We start from the raw sequence: 16,714 nt of genomic DNA, 5'->3' as shown, positions 1-16,714 counted from the left end.
TCTGACTAAACTTAAGAGCAGCCATATTTGAGCAAAAGGTAACCAGTGTGAACATATTCAAGACATGGGTAATTATCAGCTTAATGAAAAGTCAGTATGATCAGTTAGTTTGCATGTGTAACTACTAAAAGAAGTCACGCCAGAATGAGCAGGAAGATATCCCATTCCAGACTAAGACTATTCTGTCAAAGATGAACACAGAATGACTACAAGGACATGAGAAATGAGACCCAGTAAAATAGCCAACAGGTGAATGAAGATATCATGGGGATATGGTATCTGTCATGAGTAATGATGGCGAGCAGGAAGGGGCTCCCATCCAGGGTGGAAAACGCATGCGTAGTACTGAGGAATTAAGCAGCCATTCAAAGAGAGACAGATCAGGCCCGCCTTAGCTTTTGGGGTTTATATGTCTGGTTTTTTCCCATGCTTATTCAGTTTGTTAGGATTCTGTCTTATGTAGCAGTAATAAACACTAGAGAACTACTCCTCGTCTCAGTGTGATACTCACTGTTAGGACAGTATCTGAAAATAATATTCCTGAGAAAATAACATGTCCCAACATCTCCTTTCCATAAAGAGAGGTTTTTTTTGGGGGGGGGGTTGCCTTTGAGTCAGCATTGACTCCTGGTGACTGCCTGGACAAGTCTCTCAAGTTTTCTTGGCAAGATTTTGGAAGTGGCTTGCCATTGCCTCCTTCCTACGGCTGAGAGAGAGTGAATGGCCCAAGGTCACCCAGTTGGCTTTGTGCCTATGGGAGGGCTAGAACTCAAGGTCTCCCTGGCTCTATAATCTCTATAAAGAGAGTAAAACTGAAACAATGCATAGATTTTAGACTACTTGAACATTGCTGGTTAAGGCCTAATATACAATATTTTTTTGCTTATTACTACTAGAAGAGAGAGGAAGGACTAGTTACTTCAGTTCTTAGTTCAGTTTTCTCTCCCATGATGTAACCTAGCTCCTAACACCATCCCATCAGCTTTCATTTTAATGGGTGGAGAGTGTACCCAGCCATCTATTTTTTTACATCTGCATCACAGGGTAAATGGATAAATCTCCTTATAGTCACTGATATTTTAATTATTTCTGAGTAGCAATAATATTTGATTATATGTTTGATTTTTGAAAATTTGTGTTATCTGTAACTGAACAATTGTTAAGTAAACAAAAATAACTATTATAAGTTGCATCTTGCTGGGGTTGGGTTCTGGAATCCCAAATACTGATTCAGCTAGACTGTTGCCTTTTTTAAACACAAGAATCTACCTGTGTCAGGCCTCAGCCCATGTCTCAAACATAGTAAACTCAGCAATTCTAAATTATTGCAATCAACAGTAAGGAAATATAGATGTTTCAGTTTCCTTTCTTCTGAAGGCCATATTATCTACATCCTGTATTATTTTTTCCTGAAACTCTTCTAAAACTTCTAAAATTTTGCCCTTTCCAGACAATGCTTTTCTAATGAAACTCAAAAGAACCCCTTGTGGTTCATACTCCTCAGCCTTGCCTTACTACTTTTTCTAATGCCCTCTCCATTCCTGATGAGACAGGCATCCCTTCTTTCATTCACCTTTCCCTGCTCAACTGCCATTAAGAATATTCTGCTAGTCCCATGCTGGGGTATGTGTGTTAATTAATCATTTTCTTTGTATAAACATTTGTGGTAAATGTTTTTGTTTCAATTGTCAATATTCAATTTAATTATCCAAATTCAGTGTCAAAATTCTTGTATATACACCATGCTTCTGCAGTATATCTCAAAGTTCATAAGGTTCACCTGTACATGTATAAATTCATGTCCATATATGAAAAAAGGATGTGTCAACAAATCCCTTGCTATCAAAGAGACTACATCACCCAATCCTTAAACTTTCTCTTAGCTCACCATGTTAAGATCTAGTCCATCAATAAACACAGTAGGTTTATAGATACATCTTCGTATGACTTGTTCTCCCACAGTGAGAAACAATGAAATGTTTGCCAGTGAATTATGACTCAGAGTTTCTGCATGAAACAAGTTAGATGAAAGAGCAGTACAGTTCTCAGTATTTGAGGTCATTTTGGTTATGGTTTTCCCTGAAGAGAACAGCTGCTTCTGATATTACTCTTGATGACTTTGATCCCAATATGTGCATTTGAAAGTGAACTAAGATGCATATAAGGGTAATCTATGAATCAGCCTCTTCTGTTAATGAAGGTTAAAAAAACTTTGAATATCCCTACAACACGTCACTGTTCCAGCATTTCTCCCATTCATCTCATTATGAAGCAATTACTGGATTATAACAGTGATTACCAATGGCACTTTCATTTTATTCCCTAAATGTCTTTTCTTCTTTTTATGCTTCAGATGTTTGTCAGCATAAATAGCATAATACACAGAGCTAAATGCATTTTTGTTAGTACTCACAACAGAATGCGAATTGAGTCAATTTGGCAAAGATTAGACATAACTGATCTTCATAATGCACTAGATTTATTGGTTAGAATCATGATGTCCACATTATTTCTGATAAATAATTATATATGAATACATATATATGTGCCCATAGACCATGTATATGCTATCTAAAGATAACTACATTTTATCAACGTGATCCAAATAGATCTGTAAGATGGGCATATAAATTAACTAAAATATATACACAGAACTGTCTATAGCAGTATTGCACAACATTTATTTTACAAATACTGAATCTTTCTTGAATGAATCTATTACTTTAACTCCTTTGAATTTTTTTAAGGCTCCTCCGCGAATAGGAAGCTTTTTCAGTGCAAGGTCTGTATCAGCTAGTGGCCCTCCAATTAATTCAGAAGGGGTACTTTCCACTGCTACTAAGCGACCAGATGCAACCTGTAAAAATAAAAATGTTGCTCAGTATTCTGAAAAAAGAAAAACGAGTTCAGTTTCACTTCTATTTCCCAACCTAGCAAACTGAGATACTTGGAAGCTTTTAAAACTTTTAAAAAAATATATTCTGAAAGGCAAAGTTTGTATTAAATTGGCTTTTAAAAATGATTGTTTCTTATTCATCACTCTATTTTCTTTATCAAAATTACAGTTTTACTGAAATTTTTAAAAACGTATCCTTATTTTATAGCTTAGATTTGAGTTATTCAAATTAAAAATGTACTATTTATATAAACATAATTTATAAAGATTAAAAAGTAAACTGTCATTTGTAATATATAGGCAAATAGGTAAAAAAACTTCGTTTGTGCATTCTATTTGCTAAAATTCAGAAGACTGGTAAGTTACTTTTGCTATGTGTGGTTCTTCCTATGTTTTTCCTTGATTTCTAAAAAAACTGCTTCTCCTCACTTTAGTAGCATCTTTATTCCAGTCACTGACCAGCATTATTTCCTCAATATAATAAAGGAAGGTCTTACAAATTCTGCTTATTTTATCTTAAAAGTATGTTATCCAATAGGTTGTATTTTTTCGTGTGCATGTGTATGTATGTGCATGTTAGAGAGTCCAAAGTACTACTGTGGATGTATATTTATATAATCATACCTACACCCTGCTTGATATTTAATGTTCAAATCAAAATCTTTTATTACGATCATAGATCAAAAAATATTGGAGGTTGCTTACACCAAAATCAATTATTTAATATTTAAACCATCCATCCAATTTACAACATGAAAAACAATGCAACTTCAATAAAAATATTTAAAATTTTAACACACTAAAATAGCACATTAGAAATGCCTTCCTAAAAGAAAGGTGCATACTACTGCAATTTCAAAAATCTCATTGATAAAAGAAAATGAGCTTCACTTAAATATCCACAGGTCCATGAGCATGACAGAATAATACAATTAACATTTTGGCACATTTATGGTTTATCTGAAAAAAATTATTGCAATATGAAGTGTGAATATTTCATTTGCAGAATATCCTGCTTTATGATGACGTAGTACAAAACATTTTACAGGGATTAAATCTTAAATATTTGATTTTAACTGTTTTAATCTGGATTAGAAATAAGCAATTAAGAATTTTACTTACAGTTGTATTTAGGCCTTTAATGTCAGTTGGATGGAACGTTGCATTATATTGCTTTACCTTTGATCTAGAATTTTCTATAGATTTTTCCCGAAGTCTTTTTGCTTTCTATTAAAAAAGGTAAAAATGTGTATGTTCATAGATAAGTTAGCTTCTGTTAATGAGAGATTTACTGTGAGAATGATACATGCAAGAATATTTCAAACCATACTTTTCAAACTATCAATCCTGAACCAAAGTGATGTGAACTATGTAAATAGTTACGTTACATATAAAGCATGCTACATGAAAGAGATTAAAACAACCTCACATTGGCAAGGACTGTTATAGAAATCAAAGGAATTCTTATGCCTATATTTTAAAAACTCTTATTTATTCACTGCCTATTCTTAACATGCTTTTTCATATTCTTAATTTTCAATCTATTTATCTTTAAAGTATAAAAACTAATAAATAGTGTAATGTCTTCTCCAGTAAACTATTAATTCAGTTATTTACAGAAATATGAATTTTAAGAGTCTTTTCATTCCTAGTGAAGTCTACTGAACAGCTTTCTTACCTTTAAAGCCTCGTAATTTGATGTCCGAGCTAAGAAATTTTCCCAAGATTTACTGACCATTTCCTTTTGCTTATGGAGAGAATGAATCTAGAATGAAAAGCACAATAAGGGAAAATGTATTATCTTTCTTTAATTCTTCAGAAGTCTTTCTAGTGGAATAAGCATTTAAAGGGAATCTTATTTTATAGTTTAGGAAAGGGTAAAGTTCAAAACCTTACTGTAGTCACTACCACTACTGGTGTTCCATATCATATATTTGCAAATGGTCTCTATCCAAAAGTGGATATAATGTATTACATGTATGTCCTACAAGAGAGACCAGAATCTCACAACATTAAAGAAGTAACGTTCTAACTAGTTACAGCATTTTTTTCTAAATAAATTATTGTGCCACAAACTTACCTTGCCATAACATTTTTCCTCCTCCTGAAGTTCCTGGAACTGCTGGCCTTCTAGCATCTCAGTCTGGAGGGAGACTACCATCTTTCCAACATTTTCAAGTGCTTCAGTAATAAGCTGCAGTGCTTCCTGGTCAGGTGTGACTGGTCTAAATTTTTCTTTTTTAAGTTCTGCACACACTTCATCCCAGATCTCACCAACCTTTATATACAATAAACAAATGAAATATTTTAAAAGACTATTTATCAATATTGTATTAATTCTGCCACTCCAAACTTAAAATGTTGGCCAACCTAGCACTATTGCACAAATTTGTCAAGAAATATTCTTTTTTATGGTTACAGATTTTGGAAAGCAAAACTTGGCAGCTCACTAAAAACCTGAGTGCCACTGTAACTCCAGGAGCTATTAAGGTTATAGTTATGAGAGATGAATAAAACAATGTTGCTTTCTTGCTCTGCACTAGGAGTTGCAATGAAGTAGGTAGTTCTTTAACTGGTCATACTTCTGTAGGCTAAGTAGACCACCAGATTTTTGTTTTTCATCAACTATTTATCTTAATCTACAATTTTTCTACTTTTGTTACAGATCACTAGAAAAACTATCAATATCAAATAGGAAATCAAAAGGTTCTGTTGTCTAATATAAAGAATTAGAAATCTTTGTAAAAAAAATTGATAATATCATCTAGTTTTTACCAGTAATGGTATAATGATCCTACTTTCAAACAGTACAGGTCAGGTGTTAATTCACTGACAAAGCTTCCGTGTATTAATAAGTGTAGGAAGCAAATACTAAAGTTAAAAATAGTTTTGGTGATTGTAAAATGAGGAAATAAAGATGTATGAGGAAATAAAGATGTATTTCTCCACATCTACTAACTCCACTAAATGAAAGAATAAATGACAGTACTTACCTTGAAGTCTAGATATCTACGTATGATAGCAAGTGTAACAAAATCCTTTGCAGAGAGCCCAGGCAAGTTTTCAAAGCCTAAAGCAATGCATCAATTACTATCTTTACAACAATATTATTTTTGTCTAATACCTATGTAGAATTGCACACATCAGCAAAATGAAGTTATTCCCACTAAGCAATTTGATGGCATTTGACACCTTAATAGCAGTTGGACAAGTTAAAAATTGCCATTTTCCTTTACTACAGCTTCAACGGCAAAAGACCTACAGGTAATCCTCATGCAGTGACATTCAAAGTTACAGCAGCACTGAATGAATGGTACTTAACACCTGGTCCCTGAAGTTATGGCCACTGCAGCACCCCCGAGGTCATGTGATAAAAATTTGGGTGCTTGGCAGCCTGCCTGCACTTACAACTGCAGGGGCACTTCAACTCCCCCCACCTGTCTATCTCCCCCTCTCTGCCCTTTTGGCTGCCCTGCACAGTGGTACTCCTTGGTGGTGCCAGCAGCACAGAGGCTGAAGTAGAGGCCTAGGGCCCTCAGCAGTCTCAGCTGGCTGCCACTGCCCCTGGGCCTCAACTTCAATCCAGCACCACCACCAAGGAGTGCTGCTCAAGCCCCGTGCCACAGCCAGCCACTCCAGCGCCACAGCACAAAGCCCCAGCTGCTCTGTGCTCCGCAGGCCCTGCCGCCCCCAGCTGACCTTCACCATCTTCTTCCTCCCACTGCTGACAAGTCATGCCCAGCCTGGCCCTATGCAAGCAGCTGCTATGCCAGGCCTTCTTCCCAAGGCCACACATGACTTTCTCCAAATTGTGCATGCACATTTTCAAGTTGTGCTCTGCCTACTTGCAATTCTTCTCATGATGCTTCTGAGGCCTTCCAAATTTCTAGACTAGGGCTTTGCACTGCAGTGCTGGGATGGCTGGCTGTGGCGTGGATCTTGAGGCAGCACTCCTTGGCAGTGGCACTGGGGCTGAAATAGAGGCCCGGGGCAGTGGTGGATGACTGAGACTGCTGAAGGCCCCAGGCCTCTAGTTCAGCCGCAGTGTCACCAGCGCCTCCACCACCATGTGCCACTGTGCAGGGCGGCCAAAAGAGCAGAGGTGGGGGGGAGATAGGCAGGTGGGGAGAATTCAAGAGGAGGCAGACCCTTACGTTACCGAGGCTTGGGCTGGAAGGGACCAAATTGGGAATGGCTTGGATCAGGATGGATCCTTACGTAACAAGTGGTGGGACTCTGCTAATGATGGCAACAGGCACTGCTGTTGCTAAGCGATGCGGTCACATGTCATTGTGCTTTATGACTGCATTGTTTAGCAACGGAAATTCCACTCCCAATTACTGGGACCCAGTAGAGAGCCAGTTTGGTCTAGTGGTTAAGGCAACGGGCTAGAAACCAGGAGACCGTGAGTTCTAGTCCCGCCTTAGGCATGAAGGCCAGCTGGGTGACCTTGGGCCAGTCACTCCCTCTCAGCCCAACTCACCTCACAGGTGGTTGTTGTGGGGAAAACTGGAGGAAGAAAGAGTATTAGGTATGTTCCCTGCCTTGAGTTATTTATAAAAAATAATTAAAGTGGGATAAAAATAAAATAAATAAAATAATAAAATAAAGTAACCCAAGGACTACCAGTACTTGCAGAACCTCCTTTTTACATATTAAATGTGCAAAATAACCCTCAAGACCAACTGTTGACAGTTTCATTACTAATGTTATATAATGGCAGCTCTACTATATTCCTTAAAATTCTGTTTTTTTTCCCTTCGTGTTGGCTTGTGTCAAATCGTTTTCCTGTTATCTTTGTTCACAAACTATAATACATGGAAAGGTTATAGAATGTTGCAAAAAAGCTCACGGCCCTCACCTAAGTTACATATTAGACAATAAATCTTTGCTCTCATATTTTCGGCAACATCCATGACAGCAATAGTGGGGCAGTTAGCAGGCACTGGAATTACTTCTTGTGTTTTTTGGAACTGGCCAACTAGTGGCTTCTTTGTATCTATAGCATTAAAAAGAAAAAAAAAGAAAAAAAAGAACACTCATTACAAGCCGTAAAGCAACTGTAATATTTTTACTGAAATGTAACTACATACTGTAATTTGAAAAAAATAAATGTTTTAGAAATAATTTATGAATACAGACATAGTGTAATAGAAGTCCGGATTGCTTTACTTATGTAAACTTTGTGAGACGTATTGGTACAAGAGCATCTGCAAAAGCAGTAAAACTCTTGCCACAACTATCCACATTTCTCAACAGTCTACAGTCAAAGAAGTGTAACTGCTTGCAATCAGACTTTTTCAGCTACTACAACTACTGTGGTCTACTATTTATGTAAATTTCATTGTGTGTTTATTTAACAACAGTGCTCCAAATAGCAAATTTCATATTATTCAGTAAGCCTTAAGTTTAAAAAAACGTTATTGCATTTATGGCAATGCTGTTTGTATTTTCATTAGTGAGGCATCTTGAAGGCTCTATGGTTTTAATGACCGAATATAAATTCAACCGATCTAATTTGGCTGCAGAAAAAGAACAGTACATTGGTTAGGAAATCATATTTAGTGTATCATGTTCTGATCTCTTTATATTATCTTCATTGGTACAAAGCTTTATTTTCTAGGAAACTGATGATGTTTATGAAAAACAATCTCAGTTTCAGAATAAGATGTGCAAAGCTGCCTTAATTAAGGAACAAGGAAAATAATAGATGCACTTTTGCAGTTGTAGAACAAATGCTATTTAGTGGTAAATGAGTAATGGAAAAAAATGTTCTTACCATTTTAAATAATATACTGGTACATTTCCATGAAGGAAAGTTTGTTTCTGATTTAACTTATAGTTAAAGCACAGCACAATTCTCAAGTTCAGCCCTAACATAAACTTTTAATATTCTGCTCAAACATGCAAAGGAGAGGGGAGGTCCATTTGTCTATGAAGGTTTGTAGTGGAAAACATAGGACTAGCGAGTTGCTGAGGTGGATCCCTTGCTGTTAATATCTGCTGCCCTCTCTTTGCCTTTTAATCACAATTTTTAAATTTTCTGGATTTGCTAATTGTTTTTTATATTATGGTTTTATAGTTTTTATTCTATGCCATCCAGAGTCACTTTTTCATGAGATGGGTGGCCATATAAATATGATGAATAAATGAACGAATAAATGAAAATATAGTTCTGATACCAGTAGACCTCGCTTAGCAACCACTCGTTCAAATGACCATTTTAAGTCACAATGGCACTGAAAGAGGAGACTTATGACCGGTCCTCAAAGTTGTGGCCATCGCAGTGGTCCTGCAGTCATGATTGCGATTTGTGCACTTGGCAACCAGAGCACCATTACTATGGCTGCAGTGTCCCACAGCCACACGATCACCATTTCCAACCTTCATTGCCGTCTTCCAACAAGCAAAGTCAATGGGGAAGCCAGCAGGATGTCAGAAGTCGCAGTCATGTGACACCACGCTTAATGACCGCATGTGATTTGCTTAACAACTGCAACTGGAACTGCTGTTGCAATTCAGCTCAGACACGATTTTTCGCTTTATGACCGTGTCACTTAGCAAAGGAGTTGCCAATTGCAGTCGTTAACTGAAGACTACCCGTATATTCAAATCAAACCTTTGCCTGTCCTATTTTTTATGGCTGACTTATGTACATTTCTTCTAACTTGCAAAAGCATTGTAAAGCCATTTTAGCCACAGCATAAACATCTATGTAGGATTTAGAACAACTGAAAAATTAAGATTGCCTTCAAACTATGGTTGTTATTCTTTTAAGTTCATGAGATAAAATACCATTTTACTTACCAACAATTCTTCCAACTTTATCATGTTTCACTCCCATCTCTTCTTCTTCTTGTCTCCACAAGTTTATTAATAAATTAGCTGCTGTTTGGTCATTTTTCCCTCGCCAAACATTGATATGGGATACAGTTTTAGGGTTGTCACAAAATTCAACTAATATTCCAAGAATTAGGTTACATACATTCTTCTGATTTAACTTTACAGAAGAAAACAGGAAAGGAGGAAAGTTATGAATGAAATAAAGATCTAAGGTATTTTAAAAATAGCTATTATTACAACAATTGATCCAATTCCTGTATTAGCTACAGGAATTCAAATATATAGATAGACCTTAACATAAGAATATTCTGTAACAGTGAAACGAATGACAAGCTCTTTGTAACATGGAGATATGAGCATTAGAGCCCATAGAATTTTAAATTCATATTGAAATGTGTAACATTATCTATAGTTATCGTGTTTATTTTGGGGTCTTACGAAACAAGTATTTTGGGGGTGTATAAAACAAGTATTTTGTAAGGCAGATTTTTTTGAAGTCTATAATTTATTATCATGTAAAGAAAAATGAACAATAAAAATCAAAATTCCATACAAGGGCTTTTACATTTTTGAATTTTTAGGGCACGGCATTATGTAAAAAATATGGAAAATTTTAATTCCAAAGAATGTTTGACCTAATTTTAGGTAAGTTAACTACAAGTTTCTAACTTTCATGTTTTACAAGCATGTTCAAAACTATGGAAGTAATCTTAGTGAAAAGTCAGTTCAGGTGCTGATTATGTATTTCACATTTATGCTTTTTCTTCAATCCTGTATAGAGTCTTCTTTTCTATGAGAACAGGACATGATACACATTTTTAGCTGCTAGCAAAACCTTTATTTACATCTTTTATTTTATTCTAGGGAATATTGTTTTTTAAGAATTCTAAGTCTTCTGAAACCCAGCTATATGGTTTTGAATAAGCATACAAATAAAGTATACAACTGTGCAAAATATTATTTAAATAAGTTCAATGCATTTGCATGTTTCCATGACATTTTTTCTTGAAGGACATTTATTTATTTATTTGATTTATATCCTGCCTTTTGTACAGGAGCTCAAAACAGCATACATAGTAGTCCCTTCTCCTATTTCCCCCACAAAAAAATTCTGTGAGGTAGGTTGGGCTGAGAGAAATGACCAGCCTGAAGTTACCCAGGAAGCTTCAGCAGCTGAGGTTGGACTGGAACTTAGGTACAATATCCCTACTTCTTGTCCAAGACCTTAACCACTACACTGCACTGGCACTCCTAAATTCATAGTTTCTATAACATAGCATTACTTTGGCACAGAATGGGAATATATCTGGCTGTATAATTTGTCATTCCTTTCTACTCACCTGAAGTAGGAGTGCGACATATAATTGAAACCTGGTAGTTTTACACCAAACCAATCACTATAAAAACTGTAACTGGTTTTACTGATTAACATAGAGTGCTCCTAGAGCCTTCGAATTAAGAACATTTTTAATGCGAATTTATTTAAAATGGTTGAAAAAGTCATACATACAGTTAAAGTACTTGTTACGTACATTGTTTGAACCCAATGACCCTGCGTTCTCTGAAACACCAGAGGCATTGAGGATGTCTGAGAAAGCCTTTACTGAGACTCAACTGACAATTTATTACTGAGTTTACAAATTTAGATTTGTAAAATAATACAAAAAATACAAATTTAAATTTGGACAATATACAAGAGTATCCTATATTTCCCAATCAATGGCTTCACATTTTAAAGGAATGTTAGATGTGTTTCTTATGACTTAAAACCTTGAATTAATTCAGGAAAAAATTCTCCTTAGGATCCAGTGACCCCTCAGAGAGTTTTAAAAGGCTAGCTCTTATCCTTCATATGCTAGAGTTGGAATCAGTTTTAAGCAACTTTGGTACACACATTATGGGTGTGTCAATTTAATTATTTATTTTACTAGGCTTATAGTAGTAGAAGTTTATTAATTGATTAGTCCTGTGACCTTATCATAAAATAAAATTGAATTAAATAAAATACAATCCATTGTCTAATTCCAAAAAGAAAATAGATAAAAGAAAATACAGTAATACAATACGTATGCAATAATACAAGGAATCAGTAATCAGATGTATGAATCTCCCTTACAGGATACTCCAGTTTGTTCAATGTATTGGATTCTTATGACCACTGCCTTAGTTATAAACTTAGCAGTTCTGTGTACAATATGCACATTAGAACCCAGAAGGAAGTAAGACAGTCTGTGGTTTGGATCCCAGTGTACTGTTCTTTCTAACAGGGATGATAAATATTTAAGCCTAATGGGTACATATAATTGGCAATTGAACAAAATATGAAAAATATTTTCAATGGCTGGTGAACTGCATATGCAGGTTCTCTCATGATACAGCAAGTGGTGGAAACGCCCATATTTGTCCATAGAGTCCAACAACTCAAATCTAGCTCTAGAATAGGCCCTTCTTAAAAATTGTGGCAAGCTCATTAATAGATAATTTCGGGTTGAAAAGTAATTTTATTCTTAGCCAACCATCTTAAAGATCTATTTTTAGTCAATATTTCCATGTCAGTTTGTGCACTAATATCCAGGACTCGCTGTTTAAAAATTTCCCTTGCCTGGGAGGCCATTGAGAACAAATACTGAATGGAAAACCCAAGTCATGAAATAACTTCAAATAGTTGGCTGATCCAAAAATGGGGCTGTGCCATATTTATCTGTTCAATTAAGCATATTTTAGGAAGTCTATCAGAATCCATTGACTGGATCCTCAGCCAGTATGTGGAAACTTTAATAATTAAATGGCTATGTAAGGAATGGATACCTAATTCTGCTCTGACTGCAGGGGCAGATGTATTCTTATCAGTTCCCATCTTACAAAGCGAGTCTGAATTTGTTCAAGTGGGGTTGCTTTATTTAAACCCCACAATTCTGCACTATAGGTCAGCACTGGAACTATTTTGGCCCTTGTTGTTGTTTATTCATTTAGTCGCTTTCGACTCTTCGTGACTTCATGGACCAGCCCACGCCAGAGCTTCCTGTCGGTCGTCAACACCCCCAGCTCCCCCAAGGACGAGTCCGTCACCTCTAGAATATCATCCACCCACCTTGCCCTTGGTCGGCCCCTCTTCCTTTTGCCTTCCACTCTCCCTAGCATCAGCATCTTCTCCAGGCTGTCCTGTCTTCTCATTATGTGGCCAAAGTATTTCAGTTTTGCCTTTAATATCATTCCCTCAAGAAAGCAGTCTGGCTTAATTTCCTGGAGGATGGACTGGTTGGATCTTCTTGCAGTCCAAGGCACTCTCAGAATTTTCCTCCAACACCACAGTTCAAAAGCATCGATCTTCCTTCGCTCAGCCTTCCTTATGGTCCAGCTCTCGCAGCCATATGTTACTACAGGGAACACCATTGCTTTAACTATGCGGGCCTTTGTTGTCAGTGTGATGTCTCTGCTCTTAACTATTTTATCGAGATTTGTCATTGCTCTTCTCCCAAGGATTAAGCGTCTTCTGATTTCCTGACTGCAGTCAGCATCTGCAGTAATCTTTGCACCTAGGAATACAAAGTCTTTCACTGCTTCTACATTTTCTCCCTCTATTTGCCAGTTATCAATCAAGCTGGTTGCCATAATCTTGGGTTTTTTGAGGTTTAGCTGCAAGCCAGCTTTTGCACTTTCTTCTTTCACCTTCATCATAAGGCTCCTCAGTTCCTCTTCACTTTCAGCCATCAAAGTGGTATCATCTGCATATCTGAGATTGTTAATGTTTCTTCCAGAGATTTTAACTCCAGCCTTGGATTCCTCAAGCCCAGCTTGTCGCATGATGTGTTCTGCATACAAGTTGAATAGGTAGGGTGAGAGTATACAGCCCTGCCGTACTCCTTTCCCAATCTTAAACCAGTCCGTTGTTCCGTGGTCTGTTCTTACTGTTGCTACTTGGTCGTTATACAGATTCTTCAGGAGGCAGACAAGATGACTTGGTATCCCCATACCACTAAGAACTTGCCACAACTTGTTATGGTCCACACAGTCAAAGGCTTTAGAATAGTCAATAAAACAGAAATAGATGTTTTTCTGAAACTCCCTGGCTTTTTCCATTATCCAGCGGATATTGGCAATTTGGTCTCTGCCTTTTCTAAATCCAGCTTGTACATCTGGCAATTCTCACTCCATGAACTGCTGAAGTCTACCTTGCAGGATCTTGAGCATTACCTTACTGGCATGTGAAATGAGTGCCACTGTTTGATAGTTTGAACATTCTTTAGTGTTTCCCTTTTTTGGTATGGGGATATAAGTTGATTTTTTCCAATCGGCCATTCTTGTGTTTTCCAAATTTGCTGGCATATAGCATGCATTACCTTGACAGCATCATCTTGCAAGATTTTGAACAGTTCAGCTGGGATGCCGTCGTCTCCTGCTGCCTTGTTATTAGCAATGCTTCTTAAGGCCCACTCAACCTCACTCTTCAGGATGTCTGGCTCTAGCTCACTGACCACACCGTCAAAGCTATCCCCGATATTGTTATCCTTCCTATACAGGTCTTCTGTATATTCTTGCCACCTTTTCTTGATCTCTTCTGCTTCTGTTAGGTCCTTGCCATCTTTGTTTTTGATCATACCCATTTTTGCCTGGAATTTACCTCCAATGTTTCTAATTTTCTGGAAGAGGTCTCTTGTCCTTCCTATTCTATTGTCTTCTTCCACTTCTGCGCATTGCTTGTTTAAAAATAATTCCTTATCTCTTCTGGCTAACCTCTGGAATTTTGCATTTAATTGGGCATATCTCCCCCTATCACTCTTGCCTTTTGCTTTCCTTCTTTCTTGGGCTACTTCTAGTGTCTCAGCAGACAGCCATTTTGCCTTCTTGGTTTTCTCTTTCTTTGGGATGTATTTTGTTGCCGCCTCCTGAACAATGCTGCCAACTTCTGTCCAGAATTCTTCCGGGACTCTATCTACTAAGTCCAGTCCCTTAAATCTATTCTTCACCTCCACTGCATATTCCTTAGGAATATTAGTGAGCTCATATCTAGCTGATCTGTGGGTCTTCCCTAATCTCTTTAGTCTGATCCTAAATTGTGCAAGAAGAAGTTCGTGATCTGAACTACAGTCAGCTCCAGGCCTTGTTCTTACTGACTGTACAGATGTCCGCCACCTTTGGCTGCAAAGGATGTAATCAATCTGATTTCGGTGTTGTCCATCTGGTGAAGTCCATGTATAAAGCCGTCTCTTAGGTTGTTGGAAGAGAGTGTTTGTTATGCAGAGTGAATTGTCTTGGCAAAATTCCATCAGCCTATGTCCTGCTTCATTTTGTTCTCCCAGACCATACTTACCTGTAATTCGAGGTGTCATTTGACTGCCCACCTTAGCATTCCAGTCTCCTGTGATGAAAATAACATCTCTTTTAGGCGTGTTGTCCAGTAGGTGCTGCAGATCCTCAAAGAACTGCTCTACTTCAGCTTCTTCAGCATTTGTGGTTGGGGCGTATATTTGGATCACTGTGATGTTAGATGGCTTGCCCTGAATTCGAATTGAGATCATTCTGTCGTTTTTGGGGTTGTATCCAAGCACTGCTTTAGCCACTTTACTATTAATTATGAAGGCTACTCCAGTTCTTCTGTGGTCCTCTTGTCCACAGTAGTAGATCTGGTGGTCATTTGATGTGAAGTGGCCCATTCCAGTCCATTTCAGTTCACTGACGCCCAGAATGTCTACCTTTAATCTTGACATCTCACCAATAACCACATCCAATTTGCCCTGGCTCATAGATCTTACATTCCAGGTTCCAATGGTGTGTTGATCCTTAGAACATCGGATTCGCCGTTCACCACCAGCACCGTCGGCCGCTAGCCGTCCTTTCGGCTTTGAGCTAGCTGCGTCATCACGTCTGGGGCTAGTTGAGCTCATCCTCTGTTCCTCCCCAGTAGCATTTTGACCATCTTCCGACCTGGGGGTCTCATCTTCCGATGGTATACCGACATATCTCTGGTTGTACTGATCCATTTAGCTTTCACGGCAAGAATACTGGGGTGGGTTGCCATTACCTTCCCCAGGGATCGCATTTAGTCTGACCTCTCTGTCATGACCTTCCCGTCTTGGGTGGCCCTTCACGGTTTAGCTCTTGGCATCATTGAGGTGCTCAAGCTCCAGCACCACGACAAGGTAACGATCCTTTGCTGAAGATTTTGGCCCTAAACACTTTCAATATAGAGGTCAGAGTGCCTGGATAATTGTAGTTAAATAATTTATATAATCTTTTAACACTTGCCGTAGTCCTTGCCGAGCTTCTTTTGGAATGATTTAACCACAACCCTGTGCTGGTAAAAACCACTCCTAGATAGCTGAAAAAGTTCACTTATTCAATAGACTCCTAATTTATCTGCCAGTTATATTTTACACTTTTTCTGCTGAATACCATCACTTTGGATTTGCTTTTATTGATGTTTAAGAAAATTGAGAGCAGAGTAGGTATTCAGTTTTTGCAATAGTCTTCTCAGGCCTATTTGGGAATGCGCCATTAGAACCATGTCCTCAGCATATAGTAGGATATTAATAAATTTATCAAGGATCTTTGGCATATGAATATCTACATCATACAGGAATTCTAGTAAATCATTGATATACAAGTTAAAAAGCATTGGGGCTAGTATACAACCCTGTCTGACCCCACTGAAGGTGGGTATGCTCTTAGTTAGAGAGCCATTTATACCTGTACGAATTTTCAGATTTGTGTTTGAATAAGGGGCCTTAACCAGGAGTAAGAGTCTGGGTTCCATATTTAAACTGGACAATTTCTTTCACAAAATATTTCTATTTATCGAATCAAAAACCACACTGAGATCTATAAATGCGGTAAACAGTTTCTTGCCATTTGTTAATTGCTTTGATAGAAGATGATATAAAGTAAAACGATTGTCTACTGCGGAGCGCTTTGGTCTAAATCCAGCTTGTTCCTCCACTAAGAGATTATTTTCTATAACCCATTCTTCTATTTTGC

The 16,714-nt window shown here is 37.5% G+C and overlaps 1 protein-coding gene across 1 annotated transcript in view; it reads right to left on the bottom strand.

The window, feature by feature from the left end:
* Window positions 1-2,484: 2,484 nt before the first annotated feature.
* Window positions 2,485-16,714, bottom strand: part of CFAP69 (cilia and flagella associated protein 69) — a 46,173-nt gene continuing 31,943 nt past the window's right edge. Inside the window, exons 17-23 of the mRNA XM_063301927.1 lie at window positions 9,704-9,896; window positions 7,758-7,895; window positions 5,890-5,966; window positions 4,977-5,174; window positions 4,575-4,661; window positions 4,019-4,123; window positions 2,485-2,857 (exon numbers count right to left, since the gene is read on the bottom strand). Coding sequence (XP_063157997.1) covers window positions 2,681-2,857; window positions 4,019-4,123; window positions 4,575-4,661; window positions 4,977-5,174; window positions 5,890-5,966; window positions 7,758-7,895; window positions 9,704-9,896 — 975 coding nt within the window. The 3' untranslated portion in view covers window positions 2,485-2,680. The remainder of the gene's footprint in view (window positions 2,858-4,018; window positions 4,124-4,574; window positions 4,662-4,976; window positions 5,175-5,889; window positions 5,967-7,757; window positions 7,896-9,703; window positions 9,897-16,714) is intronic.

This window comes from Candoia aspera, chromosome 4, assembly GCF_035149785.1.
Source record: "Candoia aspera isolate rCanAsp1 chromosome 4, rCanAsp1.hap2, whole genome shotgun sequence".
Lineage (NCBI taxonomy): Eukaryota > Metazoa > Chordata > Lepidosauria > Squamata > Boidae > Candoia > Candoia aspera.
This window is presented reverse-complemented; position numbering and strand designations above follow the sequence as displayed.